Here is a 25,141-nt window from a genome sequence, read left to right as displayed (position 1 = left end):
CAGTTGTGTTAAACACAGAGCTCTGTATTGAATAATAAATTACTTCAAGCCTTAGTCTGTGGATACATTTATCGTCTCTGATGCTTTTCGTATCAAAATGCCTGGTAATTTGATTACTATCAGTGGATGAAAGATTAAGAAAGATTTGTCACTCTCAGAATAAGCAGAATCAATGCAAAAAAATGTAAACTAAATGCATGTAAAAGCTCACCCTGATTGCCACCAGCAAAAAGATGTGATCGACATCGCACAGGATCGACATTCAGAACAACTACAATAAAATAATCCTAGGATTAGAATAATTCTAAATTCGCTCATGCAGAGACGCTCAAATTGCAGAGATGATCTAATCAAAGCAATAATTCGACTAACAAAATTAGAATTTATGCGATCAAATCCTTCTTCTATGGACACAGTATACTGTGCAGTCTATCAGTTAAAAGTTCAAGTGAGATAAAAGACAAAAACATTGGAACCGGGCAGAACAAAAATTTATGAACAGCTTTTTCACATACATACAGCAGCTGTGTCTCGTGTAGGATGAACTATCAAAACTTTCTCAAGTACAAGCAACGTATCAACTACACGTGGCGGCCTAAGTGCACGTAGCGGCCTAAGTACACGCGGAGGCCTAAATACACGATGCGGCCTAAGTACACGCGGCGGCCAAAGTGCACGTAGCGGCCTAAGTACACGTAGCGGCCTAAGTGCACGCGGCGGTCTAAGTACACGTAGCGGCCTAAGTACGTGTAGCGGCCTAAGTACACGCGGCGGCTTAAGAACACGTAGCGGCCGAAGTACACGCGGAGGCCTAAGTACACGCGGAGGCCTAAGATTACGTATCGGCCGAAGTACACGCGGAGGCCTAGGAACACGTAGCGGCCTAAGTACATGTAGCGGCCTAAGTACACGCGGAGGCCTAAGTACACGTAGCGGCCTAAGTACATGTAGCGGCCTAAGTACACGCGGCGGCCTAAGAATACGTAGCGGCCGAAGTACACGCGGAGGCCTAAGTACACGCGGCGGCCTAAGAACACGTAGCGGCCGAAGTACACGCGGCGGCCCAAGTACACGTAGGGTCCTAAGCAGATAGCAAAACATTTCTGGTCCGTATGATTGGTGGGCTTGGCTTGATAAGTCGTCAGTGATTGGCTGACGGAGTTACGCTACTAAATATTTCTGATATAAAAGCCTCAAATGCTGTGCAATAGTCTGACATACATAGCAATCACCACGCGTAGCAGCAGTACGAACAGTACCATCATCATGAACATCAATAGCAACACTACGGTACCTTCAGCAGCAGCATCACCACCTCCATATGACCACCATCACCAGCAATATCACCAACACAACCAGCAGCAACACCACCACCAGTATTATCAGCAGCAGCACCACCACCACCATCATCGTCACCACTACCATCAATTCACGCGCGAAGATCAAAAGCGAGCGGCGCTGCGCAGCGACATCAAAGCAGGGAGCTCAGCACCCCGCCCGCAGTATTTATACGCTGAGCTCAGCACCCCGCCCGCAGTATTTATACGCTGAGCTCAGCACCCCTCTCTTATACACATCTAGATGTGTATAAGAGACAGGGCGTGAGATGCTCNGGCGCTGGCAGCAACAGCACAGAGGCGCTGGCAGCAACAGCACAGAGGTGCTGGCAGCAACAGCACAGAGGCGCTGGCAGCAACAGCACAGAGGCGCTGGCAGCAACAGCACAGAGGTGCTGGCAGCAACAGCACAGAGGCGCTGGCAACAACAGCACAGAGGCGCTGGCAACAACAGGACGCGAGAGATCAGCGGCTGAGTCACCTCTGCGTAAGTTTCTTTACATGCGTAAGCTTCACTTACACAGCAGCCCGCGTCCACCCACAATAACTCGTCTGCATAAAATTTATCCACAAAAATTGAATATTCACTTCGTAAAATATGTCAATTTATAACGCATCCATCACGCACACATGTTCTGCAGCGTCACGTTCTTTTCGGCCTTGTATGCAAAACATGTTATGTTTGGCCGATGACGTGACACACATGACATGTTCGACCACATGGTGCTGTACTATCTCATCTTCTTCTATATACCTTTTAAATTTTCTTTTATCGCTATTTTTCAAGGATTAGGTATCAATAGATTACGAGTCTCTATGTATCAATAGATTACGCTTTTCAACGAGCATCACTACACTAATGTTTCCGCACGAGCGCCTGTACGAATGTCTGCACGAGCGTTTTTGCTCGAGCTAACATCACAATCTCATTTAAGACTGAATTAATCACACCCAAAATCTCAAGTTATTCACTGAAAATAATTGCATGCGCTGCTCAGAGGCGATCGCTCAGCCCTATATAACCTTGGGTGTTTAAATACGGCGCAGTATGTTATAGCACGCGATTCGGGTACAGTTATGAATCGTTAACGACGAAGCAGTGAGAAGCCAGTAGTGATAAAAAAAATTGAGAAGGCAAGACTACATTACACATCAGGTAATCCATTGAAAGGCTAGGAAGAAAAAAGCACTAATTAGTAATTGCCGCACTTAATTACGGATCTACGATACGGAAGCACGCGGTAGTCTGTCTGCACGGAATTGCTTAGGACATGTGAAGCACGAAAATCAGCCGCTCTATGTCAGCTTCGGCCGTTCTAAAGGCCCATTTACACTAGGGGCAACGACATGGGCGGTGAGGCGCTTGCTGCAGCGCCTCACCGCCCACAACCGATCACATTTTTTTTGTACGCGGTAGCTCGAGACCGCGCGCTTTGAAGATTAGTTGCCAGTTAGACGTCAGTGGGGATGGATGTATCCGAATTTGAGCTCTGGGCCATTGTTCTCAGGTGTGCTGCTGTTAAGAAAAGATGTGGGCGTCGCCATATTTGGGTGAAAAATGGTTGCGAAGAAGAGAGGTTACACACAATTACATTTTCAAAGAATTATCAGTTGCGAATGCATCAGACTTTCAAAATTATACTAGACTGCCAGTGGACTTATTTGGCAGTCTGCTAAAGAAAATAATGCCACTCATACAGAAGCAGGATGATGGAATCGAAGTGAAATTCATTTGCAGTGAAATTAATTTCACGATGGAATTGCGAACGAAACGTATGAATTTTCTTGCGAACCTCGTCAATGGTGACTTGCACACGAAAGTTTCTTAAAACTTCAACTATTTTTAACAGAGCTTGTTCTTTTGCATTTCAACTTTCATAATCCTTTTACTGAACTCTCCACAGGCATTCATGGTCTCTACAAAGATCAATTAGCCTCTCTACTAGAAAGTGAGTCCAAAAAAAGTGTGGCGTTAGTTGACATAGTGAAGGACCAACGTATACAAACATCCTCGCTAGACCACAGACAGCCGTCTACTGAGTGTAGCGCTTGTGTAGCATGAGACTGTGAATCACTAGCTCGTCAATCGCGTCGTTGCTCACACGAAGCGCACTTAGACGCTGCACAGAGGGGCGGTGAGGCGCTTGACGCCCCACCGCCCCCTGTGTGCGTCGTGTGGGCAACGAAGCGGTTGGCGAACTAGCGATTCACAGTCGCCCTGCCTCATGCAACACAAGCGCCGGCCGCGGCCGCCGCGGCGCTCAGTAGACAGCTGTCTGTGGTCAAGCGAGGTTGTCAGTTTACGCTGATCCTTCACTGTCAACTATAACGCCACGCTAGTTTGGACTCACTCTCTTGTAGAGAGGCTAATTGATCTTTGTAAAGACAATGAATGCCTGTAGAGTTCAGTCAAAGGAGTATAAAAGTCGCAATGCAAAAGACCAAGCTCTGGTAAAAATAGTTGAAGTTTTAAGAAACTTTCGTGTGCAAGTCAACATTGACGAGGTTCGCAACTTCGCAAGACATTCATACGTTGCGTTCGCAATTCCATCCTGAAATTTATTTCGTTGCAAATGAATTCCATTGCATATGAATTCCATCTAAATTCCATCATCCTGCTTCTGGACGAGTGGCATTACTTTCTTTAGCAGACTGTCAAACAAGTACACAGGCAGTCTAGTATAATTTTGAAAGTCTTATGCATTCGCAACTGATAATTCTTTGAAAATTTAATTGTGTGAGCCCCTCTCTTCTTCGCAACCATTTTTTTCACCCAAATACGGCGACGCCCACATCTTTTCTTAGCAGCAGCGCACCCGAGAACAATGGCCCAGAGCTCAAATTCGGATACATCCATCCCCACTGACGTCTAACTGGCAACTAATCTTCAAAGCGCGCGGTTTCGAGCTACCGCGTACAAAAAATAAGTGTGAACGGTTGTGGGCGGTAAGGCGCTGCAGCAAGCGCCTCATCGCCAAATATCGTTGCACCTATTGTAAACGGGCCTTTAACAAGCTTGCAAGCTCATGTTTCGCCCAACCCTGCCTATACTCTAAGACACTGTTGACATGGGAGGGTATTCTTCAGACAAGAAGCTGATTTCGATTGGGTGGCCAAGCAGACCCAGAATAACTCTGAGCCGAGTGTAGCGACAATCCTGGGCTTAAACCTAGACGTTACGCGATTTTTGTTTGAGCACTGGCCAGAATCTAAGAAGAAACCACCTATCAATCACAAATTAATAGTATGGAAACCTAGAAACCCGCATTTGTGGAATTTGCCGCATTTGAGTGTCGCAAAATACACCTGGTCAATAAGCATTGCAAGGAAACCAAAAATTCCTTACCAGGAGTATATTCCGAGTTGCTTTTCATTGATGGCAAGTCGACAGTAAAATAATAAGTTTTATCGACTAAAAATATTTTATCCGCGCCTGCGACGTAACAAACTTAAGCAACCTCATTATTAATAACGTTAATCGAACAAACACATCTACAATCTGGATGAGCAGTGTGATGTGGAGGTTAGGTTATATTAGGCAAAACGCACGCTGAGATTGTTAAGGAACAGAGACGCTTCTTCCTCCAAAAACTCACCCCACAGCAAGGCGCTCGATGTCACCCTGGCAGGTTCCTCTACGATATCGTCAACTTCAGGAAGGACGGCGCCGAGTAGAGCTCGATTCCCGTAGCCTGAAGCTGCTTGGCCAACGCGCGGTGAGATTAATCCTTGATTGGGTTGAGCTGATGCCAGACTAGATGGTATTAAGCCCATATGTGAATAAACTGGTCCAATGGTTGCAGAATCGGATGCTATACTCGTATGAACTGGTCCCATGGTAGCAGGGATGGACGCCATACATGTATGGACTGGTCCCATAGTAGCAGGAATGGCCGCCATACATGTATGGACTGGTCCCATGGTAGCAGGGATGGCCGCCGTACATGTATGGACTGGTCCCATGGTAGCAGGGATGGCCGTTGTACATGTATGGACTGGTCCCATGGTAGCAGGGATGGACGCCGTACACGTGTGAACTGGTCCCTTGCTTGCAGGAATAGATGCCCCGCTCGATTTAAATAATCCATTCTTAGTGCGAACCGATCCCATGGATGTGTGGACAGGCCAGTTACTCGAATCCATCAGATCCTGGCCTGAGTTACCTGACTCCAGGGTAGGATGAAGTAAATTCGGGCCTGTGGGATAAGTGAGCGCCGACATTTCCGATGCCGTTACCTGAGATGCAGTTACAATGTTTAACGACGCTGGCCTCGATCGTTTACCAGAGCACACAACACCTGGGCTTATTGGCATTGATACTACGCCCAAAGAAATCGGTCTCTGCGAGCTGGCTTTCTTGAACTCGTCTTTGCGCTGATACAAACTATCACTCACGTTACGTTTATCTTCACGATAGTTCGTGCGCGGATCGGCTAAGGGAGAAGTAGGGGAGCTTTTGGATACAGCTGGAGGAACCATGCACTGAGATGGTTTGTCCACACTTGATATTTGGGCAGCGCGATACTTCGTTCTGCCGGGATACCTCCTTCTCAAGGCAGAGGTAGCAGCGGATGCTTTCAAAACAGCCATTGAGTCATCATCTATCTCTGCTCGATTATCTTCGCTGTCACTGAAGGAGTTGCCTCTGAAAAATGTTGAATCTGAATCGCAGGTATCCGGAAAAATCGATTGATTCGTTTCATCACTGGAAGAGACCGCGCGTTTCCTAACCTTCCGCTTTAAAGGAGCACCTGGTCTGATCCTTCGTTCATTTCTATTTTTTTCGGATGCGTCCGATTCAGAAGAAGTGGCCAATAATTTTCTAGGAGCTTCAATGGAGTGATGTTGCCTCGTATCCACATGGGCTCTGGACCTCGCCACAACAATGGGCAGATGCTCTTCCATCGCATCGGAATCAACACTGTCAACTTGGGAATGCTTCAAAATGTAATGTGCAGGCCTTGGTTGATTTGGAGTCGTGGACGGATGAACCGAGGTCTTCAATTGAGTGTATGAGGTTATGGGCGTATGTGTCGCGTTGGTACAAGACAGTGGCATGGCAGTGAGAGATGATGGATTGATTGAAGCGTTAGACGTAACAGCGCCGGCAGATTGGTTAGACTGAGTACAAACAACATGTGAAGCCAACTTCGGTGAAAAAGCGTGAGAAACAGACTTAGTTGTAACGGTTAGTCGGCTTAGTTTTGTATCGACATTACGTTCATTTTGGTTAGCTTGCGTAGTAGCGGCTGAAGTATTCTGAGCAGCAGCAGCAGCAGCCTGAAGCTCACTTACATCAGTTGTATTAGATACAGTAGGCTCTACCAAAACGACAGATTGGGCAGTCATGTCGCGTTCCTGAATTGAAGATCTTAACTTAATATTAGCTTGCATAGCAGATGCACACGAAATATCGGAAACCAAAGGTTTGGCAGTAGCCTGCGACATGAGCTTGCTGGCATTTTGTGCAGAGCGCTCAAGATACAAGCGAGCGGCGGCGGATGGTTTGGTAAACCGCGGTTGAGGCGGGAATTTCGGTAAAGCCTTTTCGATCTCACAACGACCTTTAACAACTGCAATGCCAGTGAGAGAGCTCTTTCGGTCAGACTGAACAGGGCGTAAACTTTGCTTTTTAGACCTATTGGCAATTTTATGCCCACTGAACTCTCGCTCAGTCGATATTTCCTCCAAAGACTTCAAGTTTTTCTCACTCGTACCCTCAGGCAACGGCTTTGAAATAGCGAGCGAGTCGAAGGTTTCAGCAATTCTTTTTACTTCCTCAAAGTCTTCGGAAAGATACCCACAGATGCGCTCCTCAGGTTCTTCGTTAATTTGAGCATGCTTGGGTGCAGGGAAAGATAAGTTCTCCAATGCATCAGTGATTGGAGTCGTGATGTATGCTTCATCGTACTCAGATGAGTGCCGCTTGAGTGGCTCTGGAACAGAGTCCAGTTTCCTAAGAATTGGTAGATCGATGGTGGCTGCTACGGTCTCTTTGATGGGCGTGAAAAGCAAAGGACCACGAGGACCAGAGACACGTCCGCTTCTGACGCCGCTGTGCAAGCGACTGAGCGGCACCTGAGAGTGAATGCTTTGCTCGGGTCGTCGGGCTAGACGGGATTCGACATCACTAAGACAGAATGGACGGGAAATCGTGTGGCTTTTCGGTGAACTGCCGAAGGCATCAGGAGGCAGTGAGGAGGCGCAATTGGACAGTGATCCCCTTGGATCACCAACAGCTAAGGAAACATTTGAGCCGCTTTTTGAGATATACGGGTAGACGGAAGCACACTCCCACTGAACTTCTTTGACAGACGCTCGTCTGAGTAGCAAGCTGCTTCTGTTCTCTGGCTTTTCGGTGTTCGTCAACGAATCCATTGAACTACAAGGAGGCACCGCGGTGGAGGAAGAAGCGCTCTGCCCCTCAGGGAAAGACACAAAACTCGGAGAAGTGGAGTGGGAAGAGGTCAAAGTTTCTGTTATGTAGCCGAGGCAAGGGATAGCGCCTATAGTGATGATTCCATCGCTGCTAATTTCATGGGATATAGCGTGGGCCATATCAGAGGAACTATCGCTGTCACTGTCTGGTGAACTCAAATGTTCCTGACAGTTCGAGACGGGCGGCGAGACTGGTAAATATAGAGCAGAACACGGAGGCACGGAGTCAACACAGTTAGAATTATCAAAATTACTTAACGTTACGGGAGCAGCAGCATCGCCTTCGGTTATTTCGTGGTTAGGAGGATCACGCGGTTCTATGTTAAAGTTAAGCTTGCAACCGTCGTGAGGAGGTTCGTTATTTTCTACTGCACTACTATCAGTACTATACGGGTTAAAGCTAGTATCGGGGTGAGTTGGGCTACCAGCAGGGATCTGAGGATAACTACATACTATAGGGCTTAGGTGGTGGTGGTGTTGGTGGTATTTCTGTTGCTGGAAATGATGATTAGATGCAACTGCCTGCGCTGTAGGACTGCCAACAAGAGGCGTCGTGCAGCGCGAGGGTGAGACTAAGGGTGACACGGGTGCTGATGAGAGTCTTTTTGTGTCAGCGAGTGTGGGTGACCGTGCTGCTATGAATGGTTTTGTGTCAACGAGTGTGGGTGATCGTGCTGATATGAATGGTTTTTTGTCAGTGAGTGTAGGTGAGCGTGTTGATGCGTGTGGTTTAGTGTCAGCTAGGGTTGTCGACTGTGGGCACATAACACGCGGGTGCTCACGAGTATCTTGCAGTAATTCGTGTCTGGCATTACTCGGTGGGTTTACGGGGACCGAGGAAGGGAGTTTACTCGAGTCTGAAGAATCATGGGCACGAGAAATAAGTGATCAACAAGACTATATTAATTGTAGTTTAGAACACCTTATGAAGAGAAGCAAAAGTAACCCTAGGCTTTTTTCCTGGACGAAATGCAACGGTTCATGGACACGAAATCTAATGAGAAATTATCACGGCGAGATCTAGGCACTCACTTATCATTACACATATTATGCAAGTATCGTCAATGATGAGACATAATAAAATAATATAGATTGGATATCATGAAATTAAAACAAAATTTTCCAGGTTTTCATAAGGAACAAAGACGTGGGATTTGGATAAGGGAAAAATGGTTATCTGGAGGGAAGTATATATCGTCTGAAAAAATGATAGACCATAAAGTACAAATTTTTCATTAATCGGAAACATTTTCAATGAAAAGACGGTGTCGTATAAATTGAAAGAACAGTGGATACAGACATAAAAAAACAAGTCTGAAAAAATTATGAAAAATGATTCATTATTGGGATGAGATGCTGATAGAAAATTAATCAAAATAGGTTAAGAAAATAAGTAAACCAAATAAAAGAAAACTGAGCAAAGAAGACGAGTGCGCTGAGGCCTTATGAAACCCACCTGGCAGTGGAGCAAGTGGGCCCCCGCCGGCGGCTGCAGGGGGCGACAGCGCCCCCGAGACCAGGCTCGACAGCGTCCCGGAGGAGTTCGACCGACGGTGGCCTGCAGGTCGTTGAGTTTAAATGAGTGATTCTCTATTGACATCTTCCAAAAGATATGCAGGCCCGATAGATCAAAACCCTTTGCAAACCGAAAGTAATTCCAGTTATTATGCATTTAGATTTGAATGGAAATTGCGGTCAATAAATCCACAGACAAACAGTGAATTTTTGAGAAAATAAAACTCCATGTTTTGACTAAATTCAGAAGGCAGTTTTAACAACAGCTTAAATTTAATCGTCGGGGTTTAATAGAATTTTTCAGCACAGCCAACACATAAACCAGTAACAGTGAATGTAAAATATGTATAAAATAAAATCAAAATGCAAGATATATCTTTGACTGACCAGGCTGATTAGCAGGATGATGCTGCATGGCAGAGACTTCAGCCGAGCGTCTTCTTAACGAAGATGAGGAAGACTCGTTGTCTTTAGGGTTGAGGTAACCTGGTCGCTTAGGTCGCAGTTGCACGGTAGTGGTGCGCATGTTAGAACTCGTAGGCTGCTGCTGCTGTGACGACACAGACGAGACGAAGGCAGTAGAAGGAGTCACGACGGAGGTGGTGACGACGCCAGCACTGGTCACTGTCACCACAGACGAGGAAGCACAAGAAACACAACACGTTGTTGGCATCACATCATACGATACCGAGGTAGCCACATCCTCTACCTCGTGCTCTACTCCAACGTTCAAAGGCAACGGGGATCTTCTTGGGGAAATTTTAATTCCCTGCTGTTGAAGAGCCTGTAACCCGGCGGTCGGGGCCCAGTGTGGGGAACACTGGCCTACAAAAACTTGTCTACTTCTAGGCAGTTGAGGTAAAGGATAAAACTCCCCGTGTCCCGACAGGGAGAGTTGGTAGGGTTCAGGACACTCTTCGCTCCTTAGGGTACTGCAAGGAGAGATCAAATTCTCCGGGGATACGACGATGTTGGCGGTAGCGTTAGGGCTGATGGGAGTGGCGCAGGACGGATGACCAGGGGGAGGAGGAGGGAAGCGACTTAAGCCATCAAGAAGCTGCTGACGGCGAGCACAGCGAGAGGCTTCACTGTCCGCATCAGTGAATTCCTTCGAAGCCTAGTAAATTAGGAAAAAATAATTCTCTGAAAATAATTTTTTTAATTTTACCAGCAATGTTCATGTCATAACGCTATCTATTTAAAAAAAGTAAGAAAACTATTGCAATTCGATTCTAATCGCTCAACTGAACTTAAAAACATTTCATTCAATAAAAAATCTCTCAATTCTAACAATAATTCGAGCAAACATCTGGCGAAGTTTCGTACCCATGCCTGCTGATTTTCAGCAAACTCCCAGTATCTATCGAGATATGTGCCCTGGTCGCTGGTCTGGACGGAAGGTGGTTCTGAAGGCGGGCCAGCTAACGAGTGCGGCAGAGGCGAGTGGTTGTAATGCTCAGGAGGCACAAATGTGCTCGATGATAGCGTGCACGGTACCTCGCACAGCTCCTGGCTGCCTGACCGCGCAGGGCTCGTCTCGCCAGTTGTCGGGTTGTATGACGAACCTGGGAAAAATATTTCACGGTAGTTAAATCTCCAGTATGGTCTCACATATAAGCATCAGTGGCACAAAAGGCAATTCGAGCAGTGATGCGTAGCGAATTAATGTTCCGACAGTTATTAAGTATGCCTGTGGATATGGATCAATGATAGAGCAGCTGGGTTCTAGATGTTGGTTCAATACATTGGGTTCCCGTATTTAGTCATAACCTAGATGCTGAGATGCAGATAGCCTTCTTAGCCATAAATATTTACTTTTATGTTTTGGTAAATATTGCGCATCTAGCTATTCTACAAATAAATAATTACAAGTGATCCTTGAATGATTGTATGAAGAGAACAACATGAATTAAGTTCGGCTATAAAAAACAGTTTGCATAATAAGAAAATAAAACACAGCTTCTCGCTGGAGAAGGGTGAGGATGTTTTTGAAGGACTGGACACTGTCCCGTTCTTCAAGAGAAGGGAACTGAATGGGCGCATTTGACCCTTTCACTGACCTGTGTCTGTGGGTGAAGGGAACTGAATGGGCTCATAGGACCCTTTCACTGACCTGTGTCTGTGGGGGAAGGGAACTGAATGGGCTCATCAGCCCCCTTCAGGAAACGCGATATGAGAGGCACCGTCTCAACGACTTCTTCCATGCTGGGTCGTTTGCTCTCCGCCTGATCCCAGCACCTGCAACATCACCCACGTTAAAATCCTCTTTAAACATTAACTCTGTGAAGGATATCTACCAAGGGAATACGATTTATTCAACTTTAAAATATCAAAAACAATCAACATTGATCAAATTAGATTATTAAATGTTAGCCATTAAAACCTGTGCTCCATTAGTCATAGAATTGTGTCGGTCATAACATTTCCAGGGCGAGGAGATTTCACACATTTTATTTGGAAGTCTGTTCATAGATCAGCTAGATCAACCACAACGATTTACCATTTGTGAAAAACGGAAAGCCAAAGATATAATATTCAAATGTCTAACTTTACTAAAACAACTCTACTTTTACAGCACCAACATCAGTAATAGGCCACAATTCACAATTAAAACATGAAGGCAGGCACAGCAAAGACGATATATGAAGTAATCCTTACTTTAATCTTCTGGTTTCATGGGCCAATATAAAATTGACTGTCCTATGTCTAGTAATTGACTTATTTTAATTAATCGTGATTGCATGCATTCAGAATTTATTAGAAGTAGAGTACAAGCAGCAGCAACTCCGCAGCAGATTAGCAGATGGAGGAAACTATTAGGTACGACAACTAGGAACTGTACATGATGGTGCTGAAACAACTAACCTTTCCATGATGTGATGATATAATCTATAAGACTTCGTAATGTGAACAAAGAACTGGCACTCTCATCGACTAAATTGAACTCAAGCAATTTTCGTTTTATGGGATCACAAACCTCATAAAGACTGCCTGCACACTGAACAATGCCTGCATCTTCATGAGGCTAGAAAAATTGTTGTAGTAATGAATCATAACAGAAACGAGGATAGTTCTCAAGGGTTCACAAAAAACTCTGAATAAACAGAATAACTCTCCTCATTTAAAGCAAATAAATAAAACTATTCAAATGCTTCCTAAAAGCTTCTTGGACAAGGTAACATTTTCACAAATCCATATGGTAAGAAAAGCCTTCACCTCTTCATGAGAGTTTCAAGAAGCTTGGGGCAGCCCACAATGAGAGGCGGCCGTCGGTTGGTGTGTACGGCCCACATGATGCGGCAGGCCTGCCCCAGCTCCATGAAGGGTATTCTCCGCGTCAACACCTCCCACAGGATGATGCCCCAGCTGTACACGTCGCACTTCTCCGAGTAACTCTTGGCTGCCAAAACCAGAATTTCATTTTATTTCAGAATTTACATTAATTAATTTAATTACAAAAAGAAATTGATGACTATTGAATATTTCTGTGTAACAATTGTAATGCAATACAGGACCTCAATTTGTCCGGCAAGGCTTGAATATCTTTACCATTCAGTGTAATATGTAAAGTTGTCAGGTGCTCCAGCAATAACAAATTGTTACGGGCATATTTTCTGCAGCTAGTATCTAATAGGTGTGGAAGGATCACAAAATTGAAAATTTGGCTTTATAGCGCATTTTCTGATTTTTGGCGCATTTTCTGATTTACGGAAAAAATGCACTATTGTACTCGTCATGTCCGTCCATCCGTGACTTCACGTTTTCGTCGACGAGAAAATGCGCTCTCTGTCACTCACTGCAGTGAGTACTGAGTTATATTTTATATATTTCTTTCGTGTGCCTCAGCATTTTTTTCTTTAACACAAATACAGACGGCATATTCAATCGATAAAGGTAAATCATCAGTGATTAGATCAAAAGTTTTCTGTAGTAACAAAACTGAATGATCTTACTTGTAATGATGTGTAATTGAATCTTTGCTAAACGAGTAGATAAATTAAATCTTTATTTGCTGATCATTACCGAATTATGTAAACATTAAAATTCTATTCCTTGCCCACAAAAAATAATAAATAAATCGGAGATTCTTGAGTATTGCTTTATTAGAAACGACCGTAAAATCTGCTATTGCACACTCATATATGAACCCACTGACATAATGCTGTTGCAACTGCTATATTTGATTCTAGAGTCATATTGAAAGAAAAAATGCCGGAAACTATCAGGAAAGAATGCAATTTACCCTCAAAAACCTCGGGTGCCATCCATGCAGCACTGCCGGTGTTGTCCGTCATGACGGTGTGTTGTTGACACGCTGTGCCAAAGTCACACACTTTGAGCAGGCGACATCCATCACTCAGTAAAAGGTTTGGAGGCTTCAAATCTCTGTAGAAAAATATGGTAATTTTTATTATTCAAAATTTTTATTTTATATATATTTCATTTTATTTTATAATATTTTATGGTGATTCTAAAATTTACTGGCTTAAATTTCAACAGCAAATCATCAACGAGTGATAATGAGAATTTTGGAACATATATAATAGGTTTGAAACATGGCGGAATTACTACTGAATCAAACCCAGAAAGACTGAGATTTTCATCATAAAGCAAAATAAATTAAAGAGCATGAATGTTTGGCTAAATACCATAACAATAGGCAAAACATTTTGAACATGATGTGACCTATAGTTGGCCATATGCCAGGACCTGGAAGGTATTTAAAAAATATTTCAAAACTTGCTAAAGATATTTTAGTATGTATGGAGTAAATAATATTCAGAACCTTGTACAGCATATTGCAAAACATTGTGCATAACATTACAAAACACCTAGAGGGAAATTATTCACCTATGAATGATGGGTCCAGGTTCAATGGCATGTAGATAAGCTACAGCTCTGGCACACTGCAGGAGCCATGAGAGGGCATGGGCCAGGGTGTAGGGAGGATAAGGAGGGTTGTGAAGCAGCTGGAACAGTGAGCCACCATCGGCATACTCCATGACGAGTAGGTGAGAAGGGCCTTCCGTGTACGCTCCGAGCACCTTTATGATGTTCTCATGGCAGGTGCGGGACAGTTGATGGATCTCATTGTGCAGGGCAGTAACCTGCAAAAAAATATATTTTACATGGATTCATTTTTAAACAAATTTCTTGATAATGTGATTACACTTTGACAACAACTCCCCAGCTGCGCCATATGAAGTACTACTCAGCATTCATTTTTTGATGGCAATTATGATAAGTATATGAAAGTAAATAAATTATCTATTTCACAATGTAATCATAGCCAGAAGCCAAAAATAGTCTTAAAAGGTAACTTAAAAATAGGGAGGAATACTTATGAATAATACATCAACATTTTACATGCATGGTAAATGTTGTACTGTAAGCCAAATAAATACCTACCTCTGACTCAGACTCCACTTTTTTTATTGCTACTTCCTGGTCTTTCCAGAGGGCTTTGTAGACAACACCAAAGGATCCTTTACCAATATTCTGCAAAAAAAAACAGTGAAGTAAAATCAATAACTGAAAGCTCACATCCTCCTACAATTTTCCAGCATAGGGTATGTATTATATATATGTATAAATTCAGGTGCTAACAACAGTTTCCTCAACATGTATATTATAGAAGCTAAAGGAAACAAATTTGAATTGCTAGCCTCATAATAAACTTGGGGGAATGACATCAATTCATTCAAGTATTTAAAATTTGAACCATTAAAAGCATAAATGGCCAAATCAATAGAATACAGTGCTACCTTTACTTATGAACACCTATACTTGTGAACTTTTCCAGAACTGGACATTTGTCATTTTTTGCCTCTGCATACGGTACAATAATTTTTCTACTTTCAAACCGATTTCTTGCTTTTACATTAATTCTTATGGGAAATATTCTTTCCACATACAAAACATTTCCTCATACAAACCTACTCATCATATGAATCAAGTTGGTATGTAGAGGCATCACTGCATTTAAATTGTCACTACCATTTAATGATTAAATGTAATCCAACTTGACTGTTAATTCATTTCAATTATACTTCATAATTAGTTAATTACTCATATAAAATTGATGTAACCAACAAATGAGATAAATTTTTTCAACAAGAAAATACACATGTGAATTTAGAGCAACTTACCACTAATAACCGGATGTCCTCAAGATTTATTGCTTCCAACGTTATAGAATTTTTTTCCATTTCCACTATGTGCATGTTAATCATGAATGCCTTCATATGTACATGTAAACAAAAGCATCTTTGCTTTGATGCTTGAAATACATTAAAACATTCAGAAAACTAAATAGATGGAAGAACTTATATGAGAATAATAGATTAAATGCTGTAAAAATAATTAGAGTGTATAAAAAATATATATTTATATCACATAAATTTTGATTCAAAAGATTACATAACCTCTTTTGAATTGGTATGTAAACTCTAATGTAAGGTTCTACATAGGCAGGTACATCATTTGATTCCAGCAAATGTACAGACTAGGAGTTACTACATAACCAGTAGCCATTATTACAGGAAAGGAACATGTATCTGCCCAAAAATGAAAGAAACTTTACACACTATCCTAGAATTCCGGCATGCATGATGTTCATAATGACTGACTCAACTAGTACAATCGCATATCTGTTTTTACCATGAGAACTTGTAAATATTAGTAGCCCCGTTCAACGGGGCTACTCGGGACACTATTTTTTTTGCTTCTGGCACCTTACGAATAGCATATGGATTTTTTTTAGAAGCCATGTGATAGCCCTTGCAAAGAGCTTTGAAATGAGCCTAAACTTGTTTATAAAATGTTTCATGGTAAGAAGTTATGAATGAAAAACATTCAAAATCGTCCTGAGTAGCACTGGTTGATGGTAATTAAATTAAATTTAATGAAATATAATTTAATTCATTTTTTAAATATAATTCAATTCTACTGCTGCAGCGGTAAAAATGAGCATCATAGGAACAAAAGTAAAATTGTCATTCATACATCCCAAACTGAATGAATATGAATGGATTTTATGGGTGTTTTATTGATCCAATTTATATATAGGAATGAAAATGTCGCTTCTATTTCTGAATCTGTTCCTGAATACATTTGTGAAACTACCGTAATACTTATGGTAAATACCATATCAGTAATACTACGTAATGTACTTATTTACCGTAATTTTACAGTTGCATTACAGCATTGCCAACCAAAATATTACCACTTATTGCCGCTTCATACTACCAACCTTCCAGAAGCGGCATTGCGAAGGCCAACCGTCAAATGCAGTTGCTTGTAAGCTTTCACTGCGTGAGAGATTTGCTCCTGCAAAATAGCTTCCCCGTGCATCATGTTAAGTTCAACTCTTATTGGTGGCGTTGTTTGTTATTAATTTATTAACGTTATTTGTTGTGTTTGACTTGAATATGAATTAATATTTAGTCTAATTGAAATCTTGAAGTATTGCAACTTTCATTCTTAATTCTTTCAAATGTAACTTTCATCCCTTCTTATTTTTTCCCTTATATCTTACATGGTTCATACAGGTATTTAGAAACAAAATTCCATGACTTTTCCATGACTCTCCATGACCATCAATATAATTTTCCAAGACTCATATACAACAGGTTTAGATGACTGAAAGACTAACCTTGCATATTCTATCATCTCCTACAGTTGATAAATAGGCAGCAAATGTTTAAATGCATAGCTCTTCTTGGCTCTTCAAAGGTGACATGGCTCTTCAAAGCTACTTCCCCCCATATTTGACACATTGATGTCTTTTGAGCACAATGTACATGATATTGCCATACCTTCATGCTTTGGATGGCGAGCAAGCCAGTCAGGATAACCTTCTATTCTTAACCATAAGTCATGAAATTTTCACTTTCCAAGCATGATGATGTAGAAATTGCGGTATTATTGCAGATTAACTACATCCAAAAAAAAGGGTGTTTTTTTTTTAATTATATGTTTTTTTCCCCCATGTTAGTAAATAAAGGTGAGTGGGTAACGTAAGTTACGTAACCCCCATGTTAGTAAGTCGCGAAAAAAATCGGTTTTCCGATGCCGACCGCCAAAAATGGATTTCAGATTCGTAATCTACACCCCAAAAAACATATAATTAAAAAAAAACACCCTTTTTTTTGGATGTAGTTAATCTGCAATAATACCGAAATTGCATGCTGAAGATGGAACGCTGCCATTGCAGATCAAAAAGTTGCCAAATGCAACTGAACTCTGTGACCGAGCTCCCGTGATTGGTTCCCCAATCACGTGACCAACGGTCAAGTATATCATGTGACCAACGGTCAAGTGATTGGAGAACCAATCAGAACACAGGAAAATAGGGTAAACGACATATTCCGACATCGTGGGTAATTCCAACATTTCTCAACTTTTGTCCTTTATATTAAGCTTTGTCTTAGTTCCACGCATTAGTTGATAGTTGAAATAGTGACATCATACTATTGCGAGCCATTCTATTGCCAAAACACTAGGTCTGGGCCGTCTGGCGGGAAAATGTTGAGGTCCAAAGAGAGGCAGCGCGCATCACCCAGTGAGAACATCGACAAACGTGTCAAAGTTGATAGTTGACCTTGATCTACCAAATAATGATAAACTGTTTCTGTAGAAAGAATATTATGGTTTGAGACTTTTAAATAAGTCTGTGAATATATTAGGAATCCTTTAAGTATACTTGTATTTGCTGATTTCAAGTGGTAAAGAAATTAATAGATGATTAAGTTAAGAGATGGTTTTAGACACATAAAAAATAATTCCAACACAGCTTGGAATTAGACACACACAGCTCGTTCTGAGCTGTGTGCAAAAAATAAAATTTTCCTAATTAAAAGCTTAATAGCTCTTAATTAAAAGACTAATTAAGTAGTATTCAATATCCAGTAGAGTTCTAATTCCAAGCTGTGTCGTATTCCAATACAGCTCACACAGCGATCGGAATTTGAACACAAGAGTGTTGGAATTACGAATTAGTAGAGTTTGAAGCACGCCCGTTATTAGTCTCACAAAATGCCAAATTTAGTCACACACAGCATCAGAATATATGGATTTGGCAGGTTTGCATTCTAAAGGCTTTTAAATAAATATGGCAACATTTTGTGACATTTCATTGGTGCTGGCGCGTAGTGCGGTGTTTTTAGAGCGAATAAAAGCAAACAGAACTCGAGTTGCTCATACGGTGATTTTTTTATAGCCATTCATTTTTTGCTATGTCCTTAATGTGTTGGAATATACCGCGTTTACCCTATAGACTGCACAAACAGTTTAACCCACGCCGCACAGAAAAACACTTCATTTTTTTCTTCTTTTGTTGGCAAATTCCATGACTTTCCATAAACTAAAATGAAATCCGATGACTTTCCAGGCCTGGAAAATGAAAAATTAAATTCCATGATTTTCCAGGTTTTCCATGATCTGTACAAACCCTGATTTTAACTAAAATTTTTGGATTGAAAAAGTGATGGGAGATGGATTGGAATTTGGCAATAATATATGACCCTAATTTTTATAATTCCATCCTGCCCACACTCAGGATGATGTATGTTTTCGGGGAATTTTCCCGCGCATTTAGACTTTTTTTAAGCCATTGCTGCTCACAGTTGGCGCAATGTAATCAAAATTGTTTCTCTTCGCGCACGTGTTCTCACAATCCCAGTCATCAATTCTATGTTGCGCTGCCGCGCAAGAGCAGTTTGTGGAGGAACAGACGTAATACTCAGTACAGTATGCCTTTAATTATCTTTCAGTAATATATGATTTTTCTTGATACGGAAATTTGGTGAATGAGAAATCTAGAACTTTATTTTAGAAGAAATTTTCTCCAAAGTCATATGGCAACACTGAACACTTTCTGTTTACATTTCGTATGTATAATAGCCGCAGTTTACGATTACTGTAGGTACGTTCCGTATCCGACAAGCGGAAGAGTCAGAAGTAACCCGGACATGTCTTACATTTGAATTATTGTTAGTTCGACTCGCGTAGTTGATACAAACTTTGATCTTAGATGACCAACAAAATATAACTTTTTAATAGGGAGACTTTATGTTTATTATACTACAAGTAATAATCGTAATCTACATAATCGTTTACTACAAGTAATAAATTGAGGGTGAAACATGGGAATGGCAATGATTAATTTATCTGAAGCAACCTTTACAAAATTAGCAACAAACAAGCAAACAGATGTCATGTCAACCGGAACTCAAACATCATAGCAGAGAGTATTTTATGCAGCTAATGAATTTTGCAAACTTTGCTGGAAGTGAGATTATTGAATTTTAGGAAAAATATATAAAATAAATATCTCAGTACTCACTGCAGTAAATAAATAAAAATAAAATATCTCAGTACTCACTGCAGTGAGTGACAGAGAGCACATTTTCTCATCGACGAAAACTTGAGGTCACGGACAGGCGGATGGACAAACAGACAGACGGATAGCCAGACAGACAGACAGACGGATGGACAGACAGACAGACAGACGGACGGACGGACATGGCAAGGCCAGGCAAGCACAATAGTGCATTCTTTCCATAAATGAGAAAATGCACTAAAAAGGCAAGATAATTTAATGAAGGATGGTAGCAGAACTGCAATCGTGATACTCTATGGCGATTTGTGCATGATAACCGACGTAACAATTTTCATACGATAGTTATAATTTTGCACATTCAAAGTACACATGACATAACATAATGCACCCAGATTTGGAAACCATAATTGCTCAAATAAAGCAAAAATAAACAACAGACCATTGACTTATCTTGCAAATATATATATTCATATTTTGTATCACATAGTTTAATTACGCTCTGGGGGGGCGCAGCCGTGCACCACCAATTTTGTACACCAATAAGCCCTGAATCAAACGCCTTGGATCTCTCCGGATATCCACCAATCAGCCGTGCACCACTCAGCTTTGTCCTCCTCCGGCCTTGACCACCACCTGCCTTGACCACCACCTGCCGTGCACCACCAGGCCGCGGATCGAATCTGACTTTCGAACATCGTTAAATTACGTAATTTTATGTTCACCGCATCTGAGGTTAGGTTTCAGATAGCATAGTTCTATTCCAAAATTCATCGTCCTTCGACAAGTGGCCGTTCGACCGAGGGCTGGTTCGACCCACGGCCTAGATACGGACGGCTTGAACTTTGAAGTGTTGAAGGCTACGTTCTGGAAGGCAGGAATCATGATGATCCATTATATCCAGGGCAGTTGTGGTCTTCGGCAGGCCACCCGCGCTCTGTAATTATGCCGTATTGACCTAATTTGTGTAGTCCATTTACGCGCATTGTTATTAGGTTTTGACCGTATAGATCGTGTCAATTTTGCCAGGTGGGAGGATGTCGGGAATGTAGTCCCAACATTGGCATGCAGGTTGTACTGTTGACGTACAGGTTCATACCCTACTTGCCGCAACCAGTCCAGACTCCAGTCATTCATTAGAAGGCACCGATGGCACATCTAAAGCCATGTTGCCTTCTTTAGTTTTGTAATTCATGTCCGATTGAATTGTGATCTATGAATGAATATTCATAACTGTGCTGACTCTTAGAACCTGAGTTGACGCGTTAGCAATCTAGTTAACTTATATCCAACCACAACACAATGCGGATATACACGATTACACGTTTGTGTGAACGGTCACTGGGTCAGTGTGATTGCGTAATTTGCGTTGCCACACGTCCATATTTAAACTATTTCAGCTTTCTAAAAGTACGGCGCATGGCGCATTTTTTACCGGCATAGTACAGTGCACCGCGCAGGTCAGAGTGGAAATCTAAGATTAGAGGTTCACTTAAAAAAAAGCGTTCCGCCTTGAAAAAAAACGTTCCAGGCAAGTGGCAACTAGAAACAGGTTTGCAGGTCGTCAGAAATCGGCCTCGGCATGAACGTTACGTCAGGCAACACAGAGAACTTCCCAATATTGTTAATTGTGCGCGTCACTCACGGATAAGCAAGAGGAATCTACTGAAAGACACGTTGTGCTCAGTAGAACACGTTGTGCTCAGTAGAAGTTACAAGGTCGCTACTGACACCAGTAGAAACTCATCACTCACTGACCACAGTCACCCATGCGCAAGGAAGATCTTAGATAGGTTGCTTAAGCTTTGCGCCCCACATGAACGTTTCCGAGGTCGCCGGTAGAGACGCGTCACTCCGGTGAGCAAAGGATATCTTGAGGAGGCCTCACAACGTTGCAGCCGGTAAAGGATGTACTCTTGATTCTGAAAAAAGTTCCATTAGATCTTGCCGATATACTTGAATGCAAAAGTCGCCTATATACGAGTTGATTAAGAGCACTTGATGTATTAGTTGTTCAGAGTTTGACCAGTTGATTCAGAGCACACCAAATTATTTTCATTTACGGTCATAATTAATTTACTCCTTAATTTTTTTCATTATTTCTTAAAATCATACCTGAAACTGATTTGGNAAAGAAACAGCTGTGGCATCTTGCAGAGACTCATCAGTGATGATGATGGAGTGAAAGTGGAAGTGTGCTGGACGTTCCAGATTTTTGGGTCCTGCTTTCCAAATTGCTATGTTTACCAGTTAATATATTACCCCTCTGGATTTCCACACTGGCGCAGGTCATTAAAATGACAAAATAAATTCCTGCGCACCTGGCACATCTTCCTGACCATGGCATCCTGCCTGGGGTGTTAAAGAATAATGATACACTGATCAAAGTTGGTTTTGTGAGAATTTTGATGAAAATAATGTTTGCAACACCTCTTCCTCTAATCCTCTTGAAGACTGCCAGCATTCAGCAATACATCTTGAAGACTGCAGGCACTAGGCAGTTCATCTTGGGTAATGTTGGCAACATTTTTAGTCTACAAATGAAAAAATTGTCATTGGCAATGCATTCACCAAACTTTGCAATCTGCACACTAGAATTTTATAATAAGAAGTCAACAATCATGAAGTCTCAACTGTCTCATGACTAAATTATAGAGTTGAAAAAAATCAATTAAGAAAATCTTAAGAGCCTACTATTGTCTAAAGGGCCACCAGCGCGGGCCCAGCCTGAGCCTGATCTTTGTCAGATAGTAAGGCCTATGTCAGTATGTCTATCTTAACTTTCTTAAGAGTTAAGTTTACTGTAATTTTCAAAGCTAAAGGCAGATGCAGGCGAGGGAAAATCTAACAATTTGTTCTTTGTTGACGCGGAGTTTCGGAGCCCAATAGAGAAGAGTAGCTAGAGGCTCAATCCGCTCAGAATAGTCTTATACCTACGCTACGGTCCTACGTCCTACCTACTTATAGTCTTATAGAGAGCAAATCGGTTTACAATTGCAACGTTCAACAACGGATTTTATGAATTTATAAGGGTTGATCGATCACAAATCCTACTAAGAAGATACCGATAATTTAGGTTAATCATATAGCTTAGCAGATTATGCAAATAATTTTATCTCGAGTACGAATTTAACCGATATTTATACAGCAACACATATTTTTAGAGCAATCACGGAAAAACTGGGTGACGTAAACTAAACCACGGATTCATAATTTTTTCAGTAAAAAGGTTTTGGAATGTTTGTATACATGACGCGATAATTAGTAATAAAGAATTAGATAATTAGTAATAAATATGCATGACAAATTCTTGATTTCCAGTATGCGTTTGATTAAGCTGGAAAGCAAGTTTGCCTGTAAGTTTGGAGTCATGTCGATTAGGTACACATGGTGCCTAACATGAGAGCCCATGGTTGACCTATAAAATACAAACTAACACCAAACTGAATGGGAGCTAGCTTCACTCACAGGATCGTCAAATAATATCCCAATAATATTATTTGTTTCCGTGCCTTGAATGGAAAATACCTTGGCTCGTAAGCTTAGTTCATTCAGCATACCTACAATTAGGCATCTTTTAATAATCGCCAATTTCTGCGCACTTCGATCCTCCGCAAGTGGCAAACTGCAATTCTTTGTTTAATTACCCTTTCGTGACTGACGGGACTGTGACGTCCCGCTCAATGTTTTCTCCATAACTTGCATACAGCGCACCATTCGAGGCATAGCTAGTTACAGACACACATGAGTAACACTCCTGCGTCTATGTCAACTCAAAAGTAATTGACTGACGGGACCGTGACGTCCCGCCCAACGATTTGCTCTATAACTTGCATGTAGCGCTAAATTCAAGGCATAGCTAACTACAGGGACATATTAGAAACACTCCTGCGCCTACATATGTCCAATCTAAATCGCTAAATTTAAGGCATAGCTAACTACAGGGACATATTAGAAACACTCCTGCGCCTACATATGTCCAATCTAAAGGAATATTAATAAAGGTATTTTGGGATATGTTATTATATAAGCTATTACACGCGTTTGCCAAAGGAAGTTTGTAATATTATTCAACTACTAACAAAAAATATTACGAAAATATTTTTTTTATCAAAATCAGTGATGTCGCAAATTATGTCACCTCAGTTGGAACCATATACTACCGGGATTTTCTAGTCCCAAATATATAATTTTTACCATTAACATTTATTTCATTATTTTTTACGGAGATGCAATATTTGGTCCAAGTTCATGATGATTCTGTAGAAAAATGCGAATAAAAAGTTGTAGAACACATTGCCGTCACGAAAGGGTTAACGCCAATTTTGTTGTTACTGTTTAATACGTTTTGATAACACATCATTTTTCGTCAAGTTCTGTTCATGTGGAAATATAGGCTGTAGTGAAATAGGTATTTCTTCCAAGATTACATCGTTACAGAAGCCCAAATTCGCTTAGCGTTTTTTTTTCTTGTGCCTATTGTCCGTGAAAATATTATATCCAAGAGACATATCACTGATGCAAGACGCTTATTATGCTCATCTCTATGTTATTTAATTTTACCTTAGACTATTTTGTTGATGTTTTAATGCTAGTTTTTTGTTAGCAGGCATGTGCATCTGTCATACTATAGTTTGGGTGTGAGAGGTATATATATAGTTATATTATGCCTGAATTTTTCATAATGTTGCTCACGACTGTTCTGCTTCACTGCATGTCTTCAAGTACAGAAATAAAAGTATGCTATTCACTCCTAGTTGCGATTAATTTAAACCTTCAAATAAAACTTCACAATTAAAAATAAGCTCGGTGACAATATCCCTATCTCCTGAACAGGTAGCTACTATTTTTAACACGCTGATGCGCCACCGTCTTCCCATGATACCTAGGAACGTTTGCTGCCCTTCTGAGTTTTCCGAGTTTTCGACCCCCGTCCCCCCCCCCCGACTGCGCTTAGCTGCGTTAAGGCACTCAGAAAAATGGCTGGGTCATATTATCCAAATATTGACACACTTTCTTAATTAAACATAGAATGAGCAGAAAGTAGACGTTGTGCGACCAAATTAGGCTCACACGTAGCATAGGGGAAAAAGCCATTTTGACAAAGTCATTCTCATTTAGAATAGAATAGAAGTGTCGGCGTTGAAGAAATAGGCCCATGGCCTATTTCTCTGTATATGGGTGCTCTAAACACTCTCCCATACACTCTCCCATACACTCTCCCATATACACTCTCCTCTGAGTGTATAAGGGGGCTCTAAATAGGGTAGTATGGGTAATAAGACAAACACAAATAAAAATAAAGTAACTGATGATTGGCAAGAATTTTGTGGCAAATAATTATGAAGATCGCTTACTTCCTGTTTCTGCACTGCGTGCATTGATGCCAGCAGTTGTAAGTTCCGTACTTCTCTGGCACGACAAATAATCAACGTATTTTAAATTGTACATAGAATTTGTGAGATTGTTACTTTTTTCCACAATTAAATGCTGTATTTAAGCTTATAATTCA

The 25,141-nt window shown here is 41.4% G+C and overlaps 1 protein-coding gene across 2 annotated transcripts in view; it reads right to left on the bottom strand.

The window, feature by feature from the left end:
* The window catches only part of LOC108681247 (mitogen-activated protein kinase kinase kinase 7), a 40,392-nt gene extending 24,749 nt beyond the window's left edge, over nucleotides 1–15,643 (bottom strand). Inside the window, exons 1-10 of one of the 2 annotated variants that reach the window (XM_047885452.1) lie at nucleotides 15,440–15,643; nucleotides 14,700–14,789; nucleotides 14,142–14,398; nucleotides 13,534–13,676; nucleotides 12,507–12,690; nucleotides 11,404–11,528; nucleotides 10,617–10,855; nucleotides 9,678–10,407; nucleotides 9,232–9,333; nucleotides 4,934–8,632 (exon numbers count right to left, since the gene is read on the bottom strand). In XM_047885452.1, coding sequence (XP_047741408.1) covers nucleotides 4,934–8,632; nucleotides 9,232–9,333; nucleotides 9,678–10,407; nucleotides 10,617–10,855; nucleotides 11,404–11,528; nucleotides 12,507–12,690; nucleotides 13,534–13,676; nucleotides 14,142–14,398; nucleotides 14,700–14,789; nucleotides 15,440–15,535 — 5,665 coding nt within the window. In that variant the 5' untranslated portion in view covers nucleotides 15,536–15,643. The remainder of the gene's footprint in view (nucleotides 1–4,933; nucleotides 8,633–9,231; nucleotides 9,334–9,677; nucleotides 10,408–10,616; nucleotides 10,856–11,403; nucleotides 11,529–12,506; nucleotides 12,691–13,533; nucleotides 13,677–14,141; nucleotides 14,399–14,699; nucleotides 14,790–15,439) is intronic. The other variant, XM_047885453.1, reaches the window with a different exon arrangement.
* Between the last annotated feature and the right edge of the window lie 9,498 nt (nucleotides 15,644–25,141).

The sequence above is a fragment of the Hyalella azteca genome, unplaced genomic scaffold (assembly GCF_000764305.2).
Source record: "Hyalella azteca isolate HAZT.00-mixed unplaced genomic scaffold, Hazt_2.0.2 contig17973, whole genome shotgun sequence".
Taxonomy (NCBI): domain Eukaryota; kingdom Metazoa; phylum Arthropoda; class Malacostraca; order Amphipoda; family Hyalellidae; genus Hyalella; species Hyalella azteca.
Note: the sequence above shows the minus strand (reverse complement) of the source record. Positions and strands in the feature narration are given on the sequence as shown.